This window comes from Salmo salar, chromosome 20 (assembly GCF_965601325.2).
Source record: "Salmo salar chromosome 20, fSalSal1, whole genome shotgun sequence".
NCBI classification, from domain to species: domain Eukaryota; kingdom Metazoa; phylum Chordata; class Actinopteri; order Salmoniformes; family Salmonidae; genus Salmo; species Salmo salar.
The window spans coordinates 38,195,089-38,212,500 of NC_138310.1; the positions used below are offsets into that span (position 1 = coordinate 38,195,089).

The following is a 17,412-nucleotide window of genomic DNA, read 5'->3' on the forward strand; positions in this document are numbered from 1 at the left end:
TGAACATGTAACAGGCGCAAACTGTAAGTAAGTATGTTCCCCTGTGCCATTACCTTCTCCCAGTCCTGCGGGTCCCAGTAGCTGCAGGGCTGCAGGTTGCAGGTCTCTGTGTCGTTTGGCCTCTGGGTGGCGCTACAGCGCTGCGGCTCAGGGCAGTACACCAGCCGCTCCCACAATCCACCACCACAGCTACGAGAACACTGGGGATGAAAGGAGTTTATATTAACAATCATATTGTAATTCATATGGACCAAGCCAGTCAACATGTGATAATGTGTGTGTGTACCTGTCCCCAGGGGGAAGTTCTCCAGGGCTGGCAGGGTTGGGGATGACAGGACAGGGTGCTGGGGGGTCTGGAGGAAAGGGCTTGGCAGTGGAATGGTCTCAGTGGACGTCCCTTCTGCCCATCCACACACTGCACCTCACGCTGCCTCCTTCCCACCACCTCACATCGCTCTGGACACTACGGAGGGGGGGGGGGGGGAATGAGAGAGGGTGGGAGGAGAGAGAGAATGAGAGAGAGGGTGGGAGAGAGAGAATAAGAGAGAGAGAATGAGTGAGAGAGAGAAAGAGACAGGGAGAGAGAATGAGAGAATGAGAGAATTAGGGAATGAGAGAGAGAATGAGATAATGAGAGAGAGAGACAGAGAGAGAGAGAGAGAATGAGAGAGAGAATAAGAGAGAGTGAATGAGTGAGTGAGAGAAAGAGACAGGGAGAGAGAATGAGAGAATGAGAGAATTAGGGAATGAGAGAGAGAATGAGATAATGAGAGAGAGAGACAGAGAGAGAGAGAGAGAATGAGAGAGAGAATAAGAGAGAGTGAATGAGTGAGTGAGAGAGAGAGAGCGAATAAGAGAGAGAGAGGGAGAGAAAGAGAGAGGGAGAATGAGTGAAAGAGAGAAAGAGACAGGGAGAGAGAGAGAGAATGCAAGAATGAGAGAATTAGAGAATGAGAGAATTAGAGAATGACAGAGAGAAAATGAGAGAATGAGAGAGAGAGACAGAGAGAGAGAGAGAAACAAAGACAGAGACAGAGGAGGATGCACTCAGGATGCACTCCACATCCTGTCCCGTCTGACTTTGGCACACCAGGCCACATTATTATTCACACCGGCACCAACAACCTATGAGAGGAGCAGGACAGCATAGACAGCCTGGTCAACAGAGTAGCAGAGAGGGCCTCTGAGTGGTTCCCCAACTCCCACATCACCATCTCCACTCTGCTGCCCCACAAAGACTTTCATCCCTGAACCATTCAGAAAGTCAACGCTGACATCACCAGAGGGTGTGGCCTACTCACCCCAGAGCATCTGCACGACCACTCCCACCTGAGGAAGCAGACAGTAGGGATGTTTGCCAAGTCTCTAAAGGATGTGGCACTTGGTAGACAAACACCCCATGCCGCACTGGACAGAGGACCACCCAGAGACCCCTACCAGACCACTACACCACTACGGAGCCCCAGGCCCCCTTAACGCCCCACCAGACCCAGCACACCCCACAGGCCCTACCCACCACCAGAGCATCACCACCTCCATCGGCACAGCCAAACTGAACCGGGCCCAGCCTACTACCCCACACCAGACCACCACCTCTACCAGACCAGAGAGGAAGCCCCCCGGCCCAGACCTGGCCCCCCTCCATTCCACAAGGCCCAACAGCAGAACCAGCGCAACTACGCGGAGGCCCTCAGAGGACAGGAGAGGGGGCCAGGATTGAGTGAGATTAAACAGCTTCTCCAATAAATCTACACTAAACTGCACTAAACACACACACACACACACACACACACACACACACACACACACACACACACACACACACACACACACACACACACACACACACACACACACACACACACACAGCTACTGTGCTAAACATTTACTTGTTCAATGAATAGGAAGAAGGAAAAAAGAAAAAGAGAAGATGTTTACTGTTATCCTGTTTATCACTCTGAACAACTCAGTAGTTACTGTATTTCTGACTGTTATCCTGTTTATCACTCTGAACAACTCAGTAGTTACTGTATTTATGACTGTTATCCTGTTTATCACTCTGAACAACTCAGTAGTTACTGTATTTATGACTGTTATCCTGTTTATCACTCTGAACAACTCAGTAGTTAGTAGTTACTGTATTTCTGACTGTTATACTGTTTATCTCACTCTAAACAACGTAGTAGTTAGTAGTTACTGTATTTCTGACTGGTATCCTGTTTATCTCACTCTGAACGACTCAGTAGTTACTGTATTTCTGACTGTTATCCTGTTTATCACTCTGAACAACTCAGTAGTTAGTAGTTACTGTATTGCTGAAAAAAATCGAAACTAGAGGAATTAGCGATACATAATGGTGACAGCACATTTTAAAACACTCTACAACACCGTTCAAACTGATGCAAACGCAGAACAATGCCAAATTCATGAGAAGTCGAATGGATTAGAAAAAGCTAAAAAAGACAATCAAAATCCACTGGACTCCCTAATTACTGACCAGGAGCTCTATAAGAAAATTCAGGCCCTCAAATTAAAAAAATAGCATGCAGACCTGATTGCATCCTAAATGAGATGCTCAAACTCACTAGTGCAAAATTTCTATTGGCTATATTAAAACTGTTTAATTTGATCCTGAGTGTAGGTTATTTCCCTGAAATCTGGAATCAAGGACTCATAACCCCAATCTTTAAGAACAATTACAGAGTCATTTGTGTGAACAGTAACATGGGAAAGGTTTTCTGTCCTAAATTTCCTAAATAAGCACAATGTTTTGAGTAAAATGTCACACCCTGATCTGTTTCACCTGTCTTTGTGATTGTCTCCATCCCCCTCCAGGTGTCACCCATCTTCCCCATTATCCCCTGTGTATTTATACCTGTGTTCTCTGTTTGTCTGTGGCCAGTTTGTCAAGCCAACCAACATTTTTGTGTCAGCTCCTGCTTTTCCCCAGTCTCTCTTTTCTCGTCCCCCTGGTTTTCTACCCTTGCCTGTCCTGACCATGTACCCACCCGCCTGACCACTCTGCCTGCCCCTGAGCCTGCCTGCCGTCCTCTTCCTTTGCCTCTGTTGCTGTAATAAACATTGTTACTTTGACACGGTCTTTATCTGGGTCTTACCTTGATTCCTGATAGAACGAACTGGCCATGACTGACACAGCAGACCCGGGCCAGCTGCGCAACATCATCTCCACCCAGGGAGCCACCATCGGTATGCAAGATAGCCTACCTCATCACGCTGATGTTCGGGAGGGCTCTCACCTGGTCTACTGCTGTGTGGGAGCAACAGCCGGCCATATGCGCTAGTATGGAGGGGTTTGTGGGAGAAGTGAGGAAGGTCTTTGATGCCCCGTCCTCCGGGCGAGAGGCTGCACGGAAGCTAATCCAGCATCGGCAGTGCTGGATTAGCATAGCATAATCAGTGTAGCTGATTATGCGGTGGATATCCGCACGTTGGCAGCGGAGAGTGCTTGGAATCCAGAGGCATTTTCGATATTTTCCTGCTCGGCGTCCTGGAGGAGGTCAAGGACGAGCTTGCAGCCTGGGAGTTACCTATGGAGCTCGATTCCCTCATTGCTTTGACCATGCGTATCGATGGGTGATTACGGGAACGACGGAGGGAGAGGAATTTGGATTTTGGCTCGCACGCCCAGGGATCCCACTTGCCTCTGAGTCATCCCGGAAGCTCTCAATGGACTTGTTGCCGAGAGAACCGGAGGCTTCCCGACCTGCCCCAAAAGCTGCCGAAGACGGCTGAGTCACCTCTTCCTGAGCCTATGCCACTAGGAAGAGCTGGGCTGTCACCAGCAGAACGGCAATACAGGATTGACACGAAGAGTTGTCTGTATTGTTGCCTCTTGGTCATTTTGTGTACTCTTGTCCTTTAAAGAAACCAGGCTCACTGGTAGGTGCAAGTACTCTGGTGGGCCATATGGAGAACGTTCCTGCATCCCAGCATCCCGGAGTCACCTCTTCACTGTTGATGTTGAGACTGGTGTTTTGCGGGTACTATTTAATGAAGCTGCCAGTTGAGGACTTGTGAGATGTCTGTTTCTCAAACTAGGCACTCTAATGTACTTGTCCTCTTGCTCAGTTGAGCACCGGGGCCTCCCACTCCTCTTTCTATTCTGGTTAGAGCCAGTTTGCGCTGTTCTGTGAAGGGAGTAGTACACAGCGTTGTATGAGATCTTCAGTGTCTTGGCAATTTCTTGTATGGAATAGCCTTCATTTCTCAGAACAAGAATAGACTGACGAGTTTCATAAGAAAGTTATTTGTTTCTGGCCATTTTGAGCCTGTAATCCAACCCACAAATGCTGATTCACCAGATACTCAACTAGTCAAAAGAAGGACAGTTTTATTGCTTCTTTAATCAGAACAACAGTTTTCAGCTGTGCTAACATAACTGAAAAATGGTTTTCTAATGATCAATTAGCCTTTTAAAATGATAAACTTGGATTAGCTAACACAACGTGCCATTGGAATACAGGAGTGATGGTTGCTGATAATGGGCCTCCGTACACCTATGTAAATATTACATCAAAAATCTGCCGTTTCCAGCTACAATAGTAATTCACAACATTAACAAATGTCTACACTGTGTTTCTGATCAATTTGATGTTATTTTAATTAAAAAACAAGGAAATGTTTAAGTGACCCCAAACTTTTGAATGGTATTATACATTGTGGACTCCCTAGCTGCTGGATTTATCCATCGCTCTTCCTCTCCCGCCAGCGCAGGGTTCTTCTTCATGGTGAAAAAAGACAAGACCCTGCACCCATGCATTGACTACCGGGGACTCAATGACATTATGGTTAAGAACCGTTACCCGCTGCCACTCATCTCCTCGGCCTTTGAGCCGCTCCAGGGGGCCACTGTGTTTTCCAAGCTGGATTTATGGAACGCCTACCACCTGGTGCAGATACGAGAGGGGCCGAGTGGAAGACCGCCTTCAACACATCCAGTGGCCACTACGAGTATCTGGTCATGCCATTTGGCCTCACAAACGCCCCTGCTGTGTTCCAGGCTCTGGTGAATGATGTCCTCCGTGACATGTTGAACCGGTTCGTCTTCGTGTACATTAATGACATCCTCATCTTCTCCCGCTCCCCTCAAGAACACGTGCTCCACATCCAGCAGGTCCTTCAATGCCTTCTGGAGAATCAGCTGTTTGAAGGCGGAGAAGTGTGAGTCGCGAATCGCTCCACCATCCCCTTTCTGGGTTACATCATCTCTGCTGGGAGTGTCCAGATGGATCCCGGGAAGGTGAGAGCAGTAATGGATTAGCCTCAGCCTACGTCAGCTGCTATGTTTCCTAGGGTTCGCCAACTTCGATCACCGCTTTATCCGGGGTTACAGCACCCTGGCTTCGACCCTGTCAGCACTCACCGCGCTCAAGGTTCCGTTCACGTGATCCCCAGGTGCTGACTGGGTGTTCCGGGACCTCAAACATTGCTTCACCACAACTTCCATCCTGGTTCTACGATGTGGGGAATCGTGAGCTTCTCGCGGTGAAGATGGCATTGGAACATCCGTTCATTGTGTGGACTGACCACAAGAACCCGGAGTATCTCCGCACCACCAAGCACCTCAACTCCAGGCAAGTCGGATGGATCCTGCTGTTCACACGGTTCAACTTCTCCCTCTCACACAACCGTGGATCCAAGAAAGTCTACACTGTCCCGCTGCCCCTCCCCCCCCCCCCCCCCCCCCCCCCGCGACTAATACCCTAGGACATGAGATCATCTTTCCCACTCCATGCCTGTCGACGGCACTCAGCTGGGGAATCGGGAAGCAGGTCCATGAGGCACAGTGTTCCCAGCCGAACCCTGGGGGGGGGGGGGGGGGGGGGGGGGGGCTGATAACTGGAAGTTCGTTCCTGATGCCGTGCGCTCCGCGGTCCTGGAGTGGGCCCACTCCTCCAGGCTTGCCTGCCACCCGGGCGCCCGTCGGACCATGGCCTTTTTGACAGCGCTTTTGGTGGCCTACTATGGTTCCTAACGTGTCCACATTCGTCGCCGCTTGCACGGTGTGTGCACAGAACAAGACTCCTTGGCAAGCTCCGGCTGGTCTCCTCCAACCTCTGCCTGTCCCCCACCGTCCCTGGTCTCACATCTCCCTGGACTTTGTCACGGGTCTTCCCCCGTCTGATGGCAACACCGCCATCCTGACTGTGGTGGATCTGTTTTCCAAAACCGCCCACTTCATTCCTCTCCCCAAACTACCCAGTCCAACGGCCAGTTGAAGTGAGCCAACCAGGACCTTGAAAATACCCCGCACTGCCTGGTCTCCGCCAACCCCACCACAATGAGTCCGCCACTTGTGTGGGTCTATCTCTATCTCCCAGCCACTACCACGGGCCTATCTCCCTTTGAGTGTTCCCTGGGGTATCAACCCCCGCTCTTCCCTGAGCAGGAAGAGGTTGGCATACCTTCTGCCCAGATGTTTGTCCACCACTGTCTTCGTACCTGGAGGAGAGCCCGGTCAGCCCTCCTCAAGACCACCTCCAGGTATCAACGACAAGTGGATTGCCATCAGACCCGGCATAATCTTGGGCAGAAGGTATGGCTGTCCACCCGGGATCTGCCCTTCTGGGTGGAGTCTCGCAAACTGTCCCCACGGTTTATTGGCCCTTTCCCCATCTCCAAGATCATTAGCCCCTCTGCTGTCCACCTTCTGTTGCCCAGTACCCTTCGTATTCATCCTACATTCCATATGTTTAGAATTAAGCTCGTGTCTCACTGCCCTTTGTCTTCTATTTCCAGGCCCACCCCTCCTCCCCTTGGCCATCCAGCGTACACAGTGAGACGCCACCTGAGGGTTTGATCGTGGGGCAGGGGTTTTCAGGACCTGGATGACTGGGAGGGTTAACGCCCAGAGGAGAGGTGCTGGGTCCCCACTAGAGACATCCTGGACCAAGCCCTCATCGCCGACTTCCACAGCCTTCACCCCGGTCAACCAGGTATGCGCCCAGGTAGGACGCCAGGTGGTGCCTCTAGGGGGGGGGGGGGGGGGGGGGGGGTACTGTCACACCCTGATCTGTTTCACCTCTCTTTGTGATCGTCTCCACCCCCTTCCAGGTGTTGGCCATCTTCCCCATTATCCCCTGTGTATTTATACCTGTGTTGTCTGTTGCCAGTTCATCTCCTGCTTTCCCCCAGTCTCTCTTTTCTCATCCTCCTGGTTTTTGACCCTTGCCTGTCCTGACCTTGTACCCACCCGCCTGACCACACTGCCTGACCCTGAGCCTGCCTGCCGTCCTGTACCTTTGCTCCACCTCTGTATTAACGACCTCTGCTGGACCCTGAGCCTGCCTGCCATCCTGTTCCTTTGCCTCTGTTGCTGTAATAAACATTGTTACTTCGACACGGTCTGCATCTGGGTCTTACCTTGATTCCTGATATAAAAGCCAAATTGGATTTATTTCAAAACATCGCACGACCGATCATATTTACACCCTACACACCCTGATAGATAAACATGTCCACCAAAATAATACTAAAATGTATGCTTGCTTTATCGACTTCCAAAAAGCATTTGATTCCATTTGGCATACAGGACTGTTCAAAAACATTTTTGAAAATGGTGTAGGAGGTAAAACATAAGCCATAATTAAATCAATGTATGCTGGCAATACGTGCAGCATCAAAACTGGCAAGAAAATAACAGAATTCTTTAACCAGGGGCAGGGCCTTTGCCAGGGTTGCAATCTGAGCCCTGCACTCTTCAATATTCACATCAACGAATTGGCCACTATTCTAGAAAAATCTTCAGCCCCTGGTGTTAGTCTCCACAATTCAGAGGTTAAATGCATGCTCTTCGCAGATGACCTGTGCCTGCTGTCACCCACAGCACATGACCTACAGCAGAGCCTGGACTGGCTAGAGCAGTACTGCCAGACCTGGGCCCTGGCAGTAAACCCCAAAAATACAAAAATACAGATTTTCCAGAGAAGATCCAGATCTCTGGGAATTAGACCAAAGTTCTCAATTGGTACAAAATATATAGAGTACTGCACACACTACAATTACTTAGGTTTTAAAAAATAAGCTCAACTGGACACCTTAATGAGGCAGTGAATGAACTGAGAGAGAAAGCACGCAGGGCATTCTATGCCATTAAAAAAAAACAAATTAAAATTGAAATACCTATTAAAATGTTGATAAAACTAATTGAATGTGTCATTGAAACAATTGCACTTAATGGCAGCGAGGTGTGGGGTCCACTTGCAAACAAGATTTCACCCAATGGGACAAACATCTAATTGAAACCGTGCATGCAAGTTCTGTAAGATTCTCCTATTTGTCCAGAGGAAAACTACAAACAATGCATGCAGGGCAGAATTAGGCAAATATCCACAAATAATAAAAACTCAAAAAAGAGCAATTCAGTTTTGTAAACATCTAAAATACAATGACCCCCACTCATATCATTACCATGCCCTGCAATGCCAAGAGCTGAGCAAAGAAAAGAGTCTCCTCATTCAGCTGGTCCTGGGGCTGAGTTCACAGACCTGGTCCACTAACACACTGAAGCCTCAGGACCAGAACATCCAATCAATCAGAATAAATCAAATTACAACACTGTCAAAACAAAACATAAGCACAAGCACAAAGTAAAATACAGTGCTACCTGGCCCTAAATCGACAGTACACCGTGGCAAACTATTTGACAATGGTTACTGATAAAAAATCTTGTGGGTTGGCAGCGTGTGGGTTGGCAGCGCACTACATTGCTGCCTGCCATAAGATGAGGGACAATGTCTGACAGACCAACCAACCTGTACTATGCTTATTGTTATGGTTCAATGTTAAATAAAGGTTAAATAAATCAATAAAAAATAAATGTATGGTTATTTTGACCCTTGATTATTGTTGTTACTGTTGTCCCATTGACAATATTTATTATTATTATTTTAATTATGTTAATATTGTAAATCTCCAAAGTAAGCTTTGGCAATATGTACATTGTAACGTCATGCCAATAAAGCAAATTGAATTTAATTGGAGAGAGAGAGAGAGAGAGAGAGAGAGAGAGAGAGAGAGAGAGAGAGAGAGAGAGAGACAGAGAGAGACAGAGAGAGACAGAGAGAGACAGAGAGAGACAGAGAGGTATAGTATAATCAGCTCACCATAATAAGTGAGGTGTTGCTGTCTTGCGTAGTTTACCCAGGATACTGACCTTGCTCCAGTTGCCACTCAGCCAGGTGGCACAGGGCCGCAGGTGGCAGGTGCGAGCTGGTTCCGGTCTCTCCAGGTTGGCACAGTCCGATTCCTGCTGGGAGCTACACAGCACTGGCCTCCACACTGCCCCCAGGCCACATGACATAGAACACTGACACAGACAACAGGTGAGAAGAGAGAGAGAGGAAGACGGAACGTCAGTAAGAGGGTCAAGGGAGATTTGGTTTATTTATTTTAATTCTGATATAAAACCCTCGTTCATCAAAGGAAAGTATGTTGTAAGTAAGTATAGACGTGTGTCTTCTCCATGACTATTCACCATTATACGGGGTTCATTCTTACATCTGGGATTGTAATAAGCAAAAGGCATTGTATGTTTATACGGTCATCATCACTAAGTTCATCAACAGAGGATTCCAGTCTCCTGTACTCACCTCACTCCAGTTACCCACCACCCAGAACACATCCATGCTGATTGGCTCCTGGGCGTTCAGGTAGCCATAGTCACTGGTGAAGGTCACTACGGGACTTTCTGGTTTCTGGTTCTGACCTTTGCCTTTTGAACGAGGGGAGGGGCCTTTAAAACGTGAGGCAGGTTTCTTAGCCAGTAGGCCTGGCTTTTTAGAACGGGGGGCAGAGCTGCCATTCTTTGGGTTCTCACTGGGCTTCTTCAGCTTAATGATCCTGGAAGTGGGGTGGGGGGCCTCTGATGATGGGCTAGTGGAGTAGGGGGCATCTCTAGTGTGGAAAGTGCCTTCTGTTGTGGGATACAGTGCTTGTTTACTGTGGTAAGGGGCTTTGGGTGTACTCCTCACCCCCGCTGTCTGTGCCAGGGGTGGGGTGGTGTGGGGCACCCTGGTTGTCCGTTGGATGGAAGGGTTGATGAAAGGGGTGGTTTTGGGGCGAGTGAGGGGGTAGTGGCGGGTGGTCACGGCCCTGCGTCCAGCGCTGGTTTGTGGGGTTGAGGGGGAGGTAGTGCGGAGTACTCTGGTTGTGTGTGGGGTTGTAAGTGACGTTGTTAGGACACTTGTGTGTGGTGTAGTTGTAGGGTGTAACCTGGTGGTGGTCACAGTGGCTGGTGATTGGTTGGGAGTCCTGAGAGAAGTTGCCGTGGTAAAAATGTCAAAATCTATAAGCCCCTCCTTCCCTGTTGTCATGACGTCCTCCACTACATAGTCATACCCCGGGGTGTACCTCACCCCCGAGTCTGAAAACACAACACCAGATGTACTCCCCTCCTCCTGTATCTCTTCTTCCTCTTTTTCTCTCATGTCCCTCTCTCTGTACACCTCTTCAGTAGGACTGGTCGTAATAAAAAAAACGTTCTTATCCTCTACACTCCCATTCTTCCCCACTATCAGGTTCAACTCATAGTCATCTACGTCGATGATGTCAGAAGCTGTGGAGGATGGTGGGAGGGGCCTGGTTGTAGAGGTGGTGATGGGGGTTGTAGTTCTCTCAGTCACAGTGATGGTTCTGGGTGTAGCGGTGGGGCTGGTGCTTCTGGGACCCCAGGCGTGTGTAACCGGCTGCCTGGTGGGGTGTCTCTTGGGCGGGTAGACACGCCGGTATTTAGGGGGTGGTCCCGGACGTCGTCGGAGGCCTGCGCTTGGGCAGCTCAGCAGGGCACATAGAGACTTGGAGCGAGGCATGGTTTCTATGTCACACTTTCGTTTGGGTGCGGTCAGGCAGGTGACCGTCCGGGAGCGCACACTACCACCACATGTTACTGGGCACTGAGAGGGAGAAAGATTAAATAGGTCATTAACAGAACAAGGAGAGAGAGAGAGACAGAGAGAGAGAGAGAGAGAGAGAGAGAGAGAGAGAGAGAGGTTTACAAAACAGGCAGGATAGGGAAGCTAGAGAGGAGAATGAATCGAGGCATGGACAGAAACACAGGAAGAGACAGGGTGGGAGAGAGGGAGAGAAAGTTGGAGAATAGAACTGTACCGCGCTCCAGCTGCCCACGGCCCAGTCGGGTCCACAGGGCAGGTCTCTGTTGCAGGGCACCACAGGTTTGGGTTTGAGCAGCTGTTTACAGTCCCCAGGGTGGAGGACCCTCTCCTCCCCTGCCACCGTGCGAACACACATCACTGTGCGCTTCCTCACCCCTTCTGAACCACAGGTGGCAGAGCACAGCTGCCAGCCCCCCACCCACCACCTACCCAGGGGGAGAAGGGACAGAGTGTGAGATAGGAGTCCTGAACAAACATGTATTCTGCACATATTATTTTCAGAAGCAAATCAGACTAAAAACAACCGTGCTAACAGTTAGAACAGACAGTAATAACACCAGATACAGCGCTAATAACGTAGTACTACAGTAGAAATAAGACAGGTGTTATAGAGTGGTTGTCTTAGTAATGGGGACCCTATGGAACCTGACGGGGCAGTCCATGTTCTTGCACTTGCGGTGTCTGTCCTCCGGGCGGCTCTCTGGGTCACACAGAGACTCATCTACCACACCCACCTCCAGCTCAAAACACCTGACAGGCTGCTGCTGCTCACCTGGATGGCACAGAACACAGGGAATGTTTCTGTCTGAATAATCACACTGTAGGTTATAACTATCAATACTGCTTAACTCTCTGAATTGAAATGCAATCATCGTCCATATCATCAGAATCCAAAATCTACAGCTCTTAATATCTGACAAGTTAACACACGGACTACAAATATTCTACACATGGAGTATAGCCGTCCTACCAAAGCTGAATATGAATTTAAGAGCTAAGGGGGAAAGCATATCATTAGTTGTTTAAAAGACAACCACTCACCTAGCCCACATGTGGTGCTGCAGTCTGTCCATGCCCCATGCCTCCACCTGTACTCCGACTTGATTACCTCATTTCCTGTCTGGCGACTCCTCTTGATGGTGTACTCATACTTTATACCTGGGTTCTTCTCCTGGTAAAGCAACTGAACAACAGGAAACACACTCAGCTGTTAGGGTGTGTGATTGACATCTGAATCCTGATCTGGCTGGTCAATATCTAGCTGGGTGGGTTCATGTGTTTGGTGTGTATAGTGTGTATGGTGTGTGTAATTAGATTATGACTGGTTGTTTGGTGTGTATAGTTTATATGGTGTGTGTAATTAGATTATGACTGGTTATTTGGTGGGTATAGTTTAAACGGTGTGTGTAATTAGATTATGACTGGTTGTTTGGTGTGTATAGTTTAAACGGTGTGTGTAATTAGATTATGACTGGTTATTTGGTGTGTATAGTTTAAACGGTGTGTGTAATTAGATTATGACTGGTTGTTTGGTGTGTATAGTTTATATGGTGTGTATAATTAGATTATGACTGGTTGTTTGGTGTGTATAGTTTAAACGGTGTGTGTAATTAAATTCTGACTGGTTGTTTGGTGTGTATAGTTTAAACGGTGTGTGTAATTAGATTATGACTGGTTATTTGGTGTGTATAGTTTATATGGTGTGTATAATTAGATTATGACTGGTTGTTTGGTGGGTATAGTTTAAACGGTGTGTGTAATTAGATTATGACTGGTTGTTTGGTGGGTATAGTTTAAACGGTGTGTGTAATTAGATTATGACTGGTTATTTGGTATGTATAGTTTATATGGTGTGTGTAATTAGATTATGACTGGTTATTTGGTGTGTATAGTTTATATGGTGTGTGTAATTAGATTATGACTGGTTATTTGGTGGGTATAGTTTAAACGGTGTGTGTAATTAGATTATGACTGGTTATTTGGTGTGTATAGTTTATATGGTGTGTGTAATTAGATTATGACTGGTTATTTGGTGTGTATAGTTTATATGGTGTGTGTAATTAGATTATGACTGGTTATTTGGTGGGTATAGTTTAAACGGTGTGTGTAATTAGATTATGACTGGTTATTTGGTGGGTATAGTTTATATGGTGTGTGTAATTAGATTATGACTGGTTATTTGGTGTGTATAGTTTATATGGTGTGTGTAATTAGATTATGACTGGTTATTTGGTGGGTATAGTTTAAACGGTGTGTGTAATTAGATTATGACTGGTTATTTGGTGGGTATAGTTTAAACGGTGTGTGTACCTGGATCATGACTGGTTGTTTGGTGGGTCCAGAGGAGGTAAGGTTCTCCAGGTTCCCACTGCGTTCATAGTAGAAGGTGGCTCCGCCTGCCTTGTACTCCCCGTTCCATTGGATGATGTACTGGCCATTCAGGAAGTACTCCTCTGACATCTGACCCCGCAGAGCCAGGAAGTTCCCCGCCTCCTCCACTTCCTGGACAACAATGTCACGAGCCCCCTCTGGGATCACTCCCACATCCACGTAGCCTGGGACAGGAGGATGGAGGAAAAGGGGAATCAGCTGTGTTAGTGCTGGGCTGGAACAAAATCCTGCAAACCCATGGGTCCCTGGGATCAAACAACAGAAAGTATTCATACTCCTTGACTTATTCCACATTTTGTTGTGTACTGCCTGACCTCAAAATTTATTAAATTGATTATTTTTCACACCCATCTACATACAATACCCCATAATGACAAAGTGAAAACATGTTTTAGACATGTTTGGACATTTATTGAAAATGAAATACAGAAATATCTCATTTCCATACAGTAAGTATTTACAATAGATGTTAAAATCACCTTTGGTAGCAATTACAGCGGGAAGTATTTCTGGGTAAAAGTCTAAAAGATTTGCACTCCTGGATTGCACACTATTTGCAAATATATATATTTTTTACATGCTTCAAGATCTGTCAAGTTGGTTGTTGATCATTTGCAGATAGCCATTTGCAAGTCTTGCCATAGACTATCAAGCTGATTTAAGTTAAAACTGTAACTAGGCCACTCAGGAACATTCAATATCGTCATGGTAAGCAACTTGTGTTTTAGGTTATTGTCCTGCTGAAAGGGGAATTTGTCTCCCAGTGTCTTTTGGAAAGCAGACTGAACCCGGTTTTACTCAAGGATTTTTCCTGTGCTTAGCTCTATTCCGACCCTGCCAAGCTGCACTGCTTACTTAACCCGGAAGCCAGCCGCACCAATGTGTCAGAGGAAACACTGTACAGCTGGCGAGAGAGGTCAGCTTGCGGGAACCTGGACTGCCACAAGGAGTCGCTAGAGCGCAATGGGACAAGGAAATCCCGGCCGGCCAAACCCTCCCCTAACCTGGGCAATGCTGGGCCAATTGTGCGCCGCCCCATGGGTCTCCCGGTCACGGCCGGCTGTGACACAGCCTGGGATCAAACCCAGGTCTGTAGTGACGCCTCAAGCACTGCGATGCAGTGCCTTAGATCGTTGCGCCATCCGGGAGGCCCAACTTTCCATGCTTAAAGGGATGTTCAATGTCTGCTTTTTAATCACCCATCAACCAATAGGTGCCATTATTTGGGAGGCATTTGAAAACCTCCCTGGTCTTTGTGGTTGAATCTGTGTTTGAAATTCACAGCTCGACTGACGGACCTCACAGATAATTGTATGTGTGGGGTACAGAGATGAGGTAGTCATTAAAAATCATGTTAACCACTATTATTGCACACAGAGTGAGTCCATGCAACTTATTATGTAACTTGTTAAGCACAATTTTACTCCTGAACTTGTTTAGGCTTGACATAACAAATGGTATGAAATCTTATTGACTGAAGACATTTTAGATTGTCATTGTTAATTAAATAATTTACAAAATCTTGAAAAACATAATTCCACTTAGACATTATGGGTTATTGTCTGTAGGCCGATGACTAAAACAAATCTACATTTAATCACTATAAAATTCAGGCTGTAACACAACGAAATGTGGAAAAAGTCAATGGGTGGTAATACTTTCTGAAGGCATGTAATCATAAACCTACTCCTGAAATTGTAGCAAAGCTAGAAGCAATGAAATGCAAGCAAAGGAATGATGAAGACACTGTTAAACAATCAAAACATAATTCATGGTTGCAGGCCGCAGCGTGGGAGAGGCCAGAGCTTACAGAGAGGCCACCATGGCAGCCAGACTATCTGTGATGTTTAATAGAGGGTGTGTGTCTGTTAGGTGGCGGGGGGGGGGGGGGGGGGGGGGGGGGGGCTAACCCCGTCTCTGTGTGGGGGGGCACTGCTCTGGCTGTGCCTCAGTTTTTTAATAGTGTGTGGATCGGTGGGGGAGGTGTTGTTGTGTGTCTGTTTGTGAGGGTAAGAGAAGGGGCAGCATTGCTTTGGATCTCAGCTCTGCCCTTTGAAGATTCATATAGCAGAGCCGGCGGGTGTCTGGAAATGGGCACACACACACACACACACACACACACACACACACACACACACACACACACACACACACACACACACACACACACACACACACACACACACACACACACACACACACACACACACACACACACACACACACACACACACACACACAGTGGGTGTCTGGGAGGAAAGGTTGAGATCTGGGTCTGCATTCCAAACAGAAAGCTCACTCCCTTTTCCCAGTCCTGGATGACTTGTCCTATCAGATATAAAGGCACCATGCAGCCGGGTGAAATCAGTCAAACATGGTACTGTAATGGATCTTCCTACTACCTGCCACCAGTTCCAAATGGATCCCCATTCTCTTGCCCATGCAACAGAACTTCTGATAGGATTGGATAGCTAGTAGTGGTAACTTACCCCCTGATTGGCTAGGTGGTATTGTGTGCCATACTGCTTATATCTGATGCCTGATGTCTCCTTTCATCGACACTATAACTGTCTGGGGTAGAGTCTAGAACTGTCTGGGGTAGAGTCTAGAACTGTCTGAGGGTAGAGTCTAGAACTGTCTGAGGGTAGAGTCTAGAACTGTCTGAGGGTAGAGTCTAGAACTGTCTGAGGGTAGAGTCTAGAACTGTCTGGGGTAGAGTCTAGAACTGTCTGAGGGTAGAGTCTAGAACTGTCTGAGGGTAGAGTCTAGAACTGTCTGAGGGTAGAGTCTAGAACTGTCTGAGGGTAGAGTCGAGAACTGTCTGGGGGTAGAGTCTAGAACTGTCTGGGGGTAGAGTCTAGAACTGTCTGGGGTAGAGTCTATAACTGTCTGGGGGTAGAGCCTAGAACTGTCTGGGGTAGAGTCTATAACTGTCTGGGGGTAGAGCCTAGAACTGTCTGGAGGTATGGTCTAGGGGCTATAACTGTCTGGGGTAGGGTCTAGGGACTAGAATGGTATGGGGGTAGGGTCTAGGGGCTATAACTCTCTGGGGTAGGGTCTAGGGACTAGAATTGTTTGGGGTAAAGCCTAGGGGCTATAACTGTCTGGGGTAGGGTCTAGGGACTAGAATGGTATGAGGGTAGGGTCTAGGGGCTATAACTGTCTGGGGTAGGGTCTAGGGACTAGAATGGTATGGGGGTAGGGTCTAGGGGCTATAACTCTCTGGGGTAGGGTCTAGGGACTAGAATTGTTTGGGGTAAAGCCTAGGGGCTATAACTGTCTGGGGTAGGGTCTAGGGACTAGAATGGTATGGGGGTAGGGTCTAGGGGCTATAACTGTCTGGGGTAGGGTCTAGGGGCTATAACTGTCTGGGGGTAGGGTCTAGGGGCTAGAATGGTCTGGGGTAGGGTCTAGGGGCTATAACTGTCTGGGGGTAGGGTCTAGGGGCTAGAATGGTCTGGGGGTAGGGTCTAGGGGCTAGAATGGTCTGGGGGGTAGGGTCTAGGGGCTATAACTGTCTGGGGGTAGGGTCTAGGGGCTATAACTGTCTGGGGTAGGGTCTAGGGACTAGAATGGTCTGGGGGTAGGGTCTAGGGGCTATAACTGTCTGGGGTAGGGTCTAGGGGTCTAATGCAACATCAATGTAATATGTGAGGAAGAGCTTCTTGGAGATTTCTAGTAAACTACAGTACTTTCCTGTTCTGTACTTTGACAACTGCTGATGTAAAAAGGTCTCTCTCTCTGGCTGTGAGGTCGCTGAGTTCACCAGTGAGTCATTCTTGCAAAAACACAGTTGTACTGGAGTCTGACAGTCAGATACAGCAAAGACAGCAAGACAAGTAGCTGTGTACACACACACACACACACACACACACACACACACACACACACACACACACACACACACACACACACACACACACACACACACACAAATATGCGGTCTGCAGCCAAAGACAGCAGGACAAATAGCTGTATACTCCCATACAGAGCGATTCCAGGACAACCACATGGGAACAACACAATTACATAATCCTTCAGCCAGTGAGATAAGACATTGTGGGAGATGTTTTGGGGGTTCTGGGAGGAGATGAGACTATAGGAAGAT

The 17,412-nt window shown here is 47.8% G+C and overlaps 1 protein-coding gene across 1 annotated transcript in view; it reads right to left on the reverse strand.

The window, feature by feature from the left end:
• The window catches only part of adamts12 (ADAM metallopeptidase with thrombospondin type 1 motif, 12), a 55,723-nt gene that overhangs the window by 7,512 nt on the left and 30,799 nt on the right, over positions 1–17,412 (reverse strand). The window contains exons 16-23 of the mRNA XM_014161801.3: positions 13,224–13,468; positions 11,955–12,096; positions 11,559–11,685; positions 11,128–11,338; positions 9,612–10,913; positions 9,176–9,328; positions 287–463; positions 54–200 (exon numbers count right to left, since the gene is read on the reverse strand). Coding sequence (XP_014017276.1) covers positions 54–200; positions 287–463; positions 9,176–9,328; positions 9,612–10,913; positions 11,128–11,338; positions 11,559–11,685; positions 11,955–12,096; positions 13,224–13,468 — 2,504 coding nt within the window. The remainder of the gene's footprint in view (positions 1–53; positions 201–286; positions 464–9,175; positions 9,329–9,611; positions 10,914–11,127; positions 11,339–11,558; positions 11,686–11,954; positions 12,097–13,223; positions 13,469–17,412) is intronic.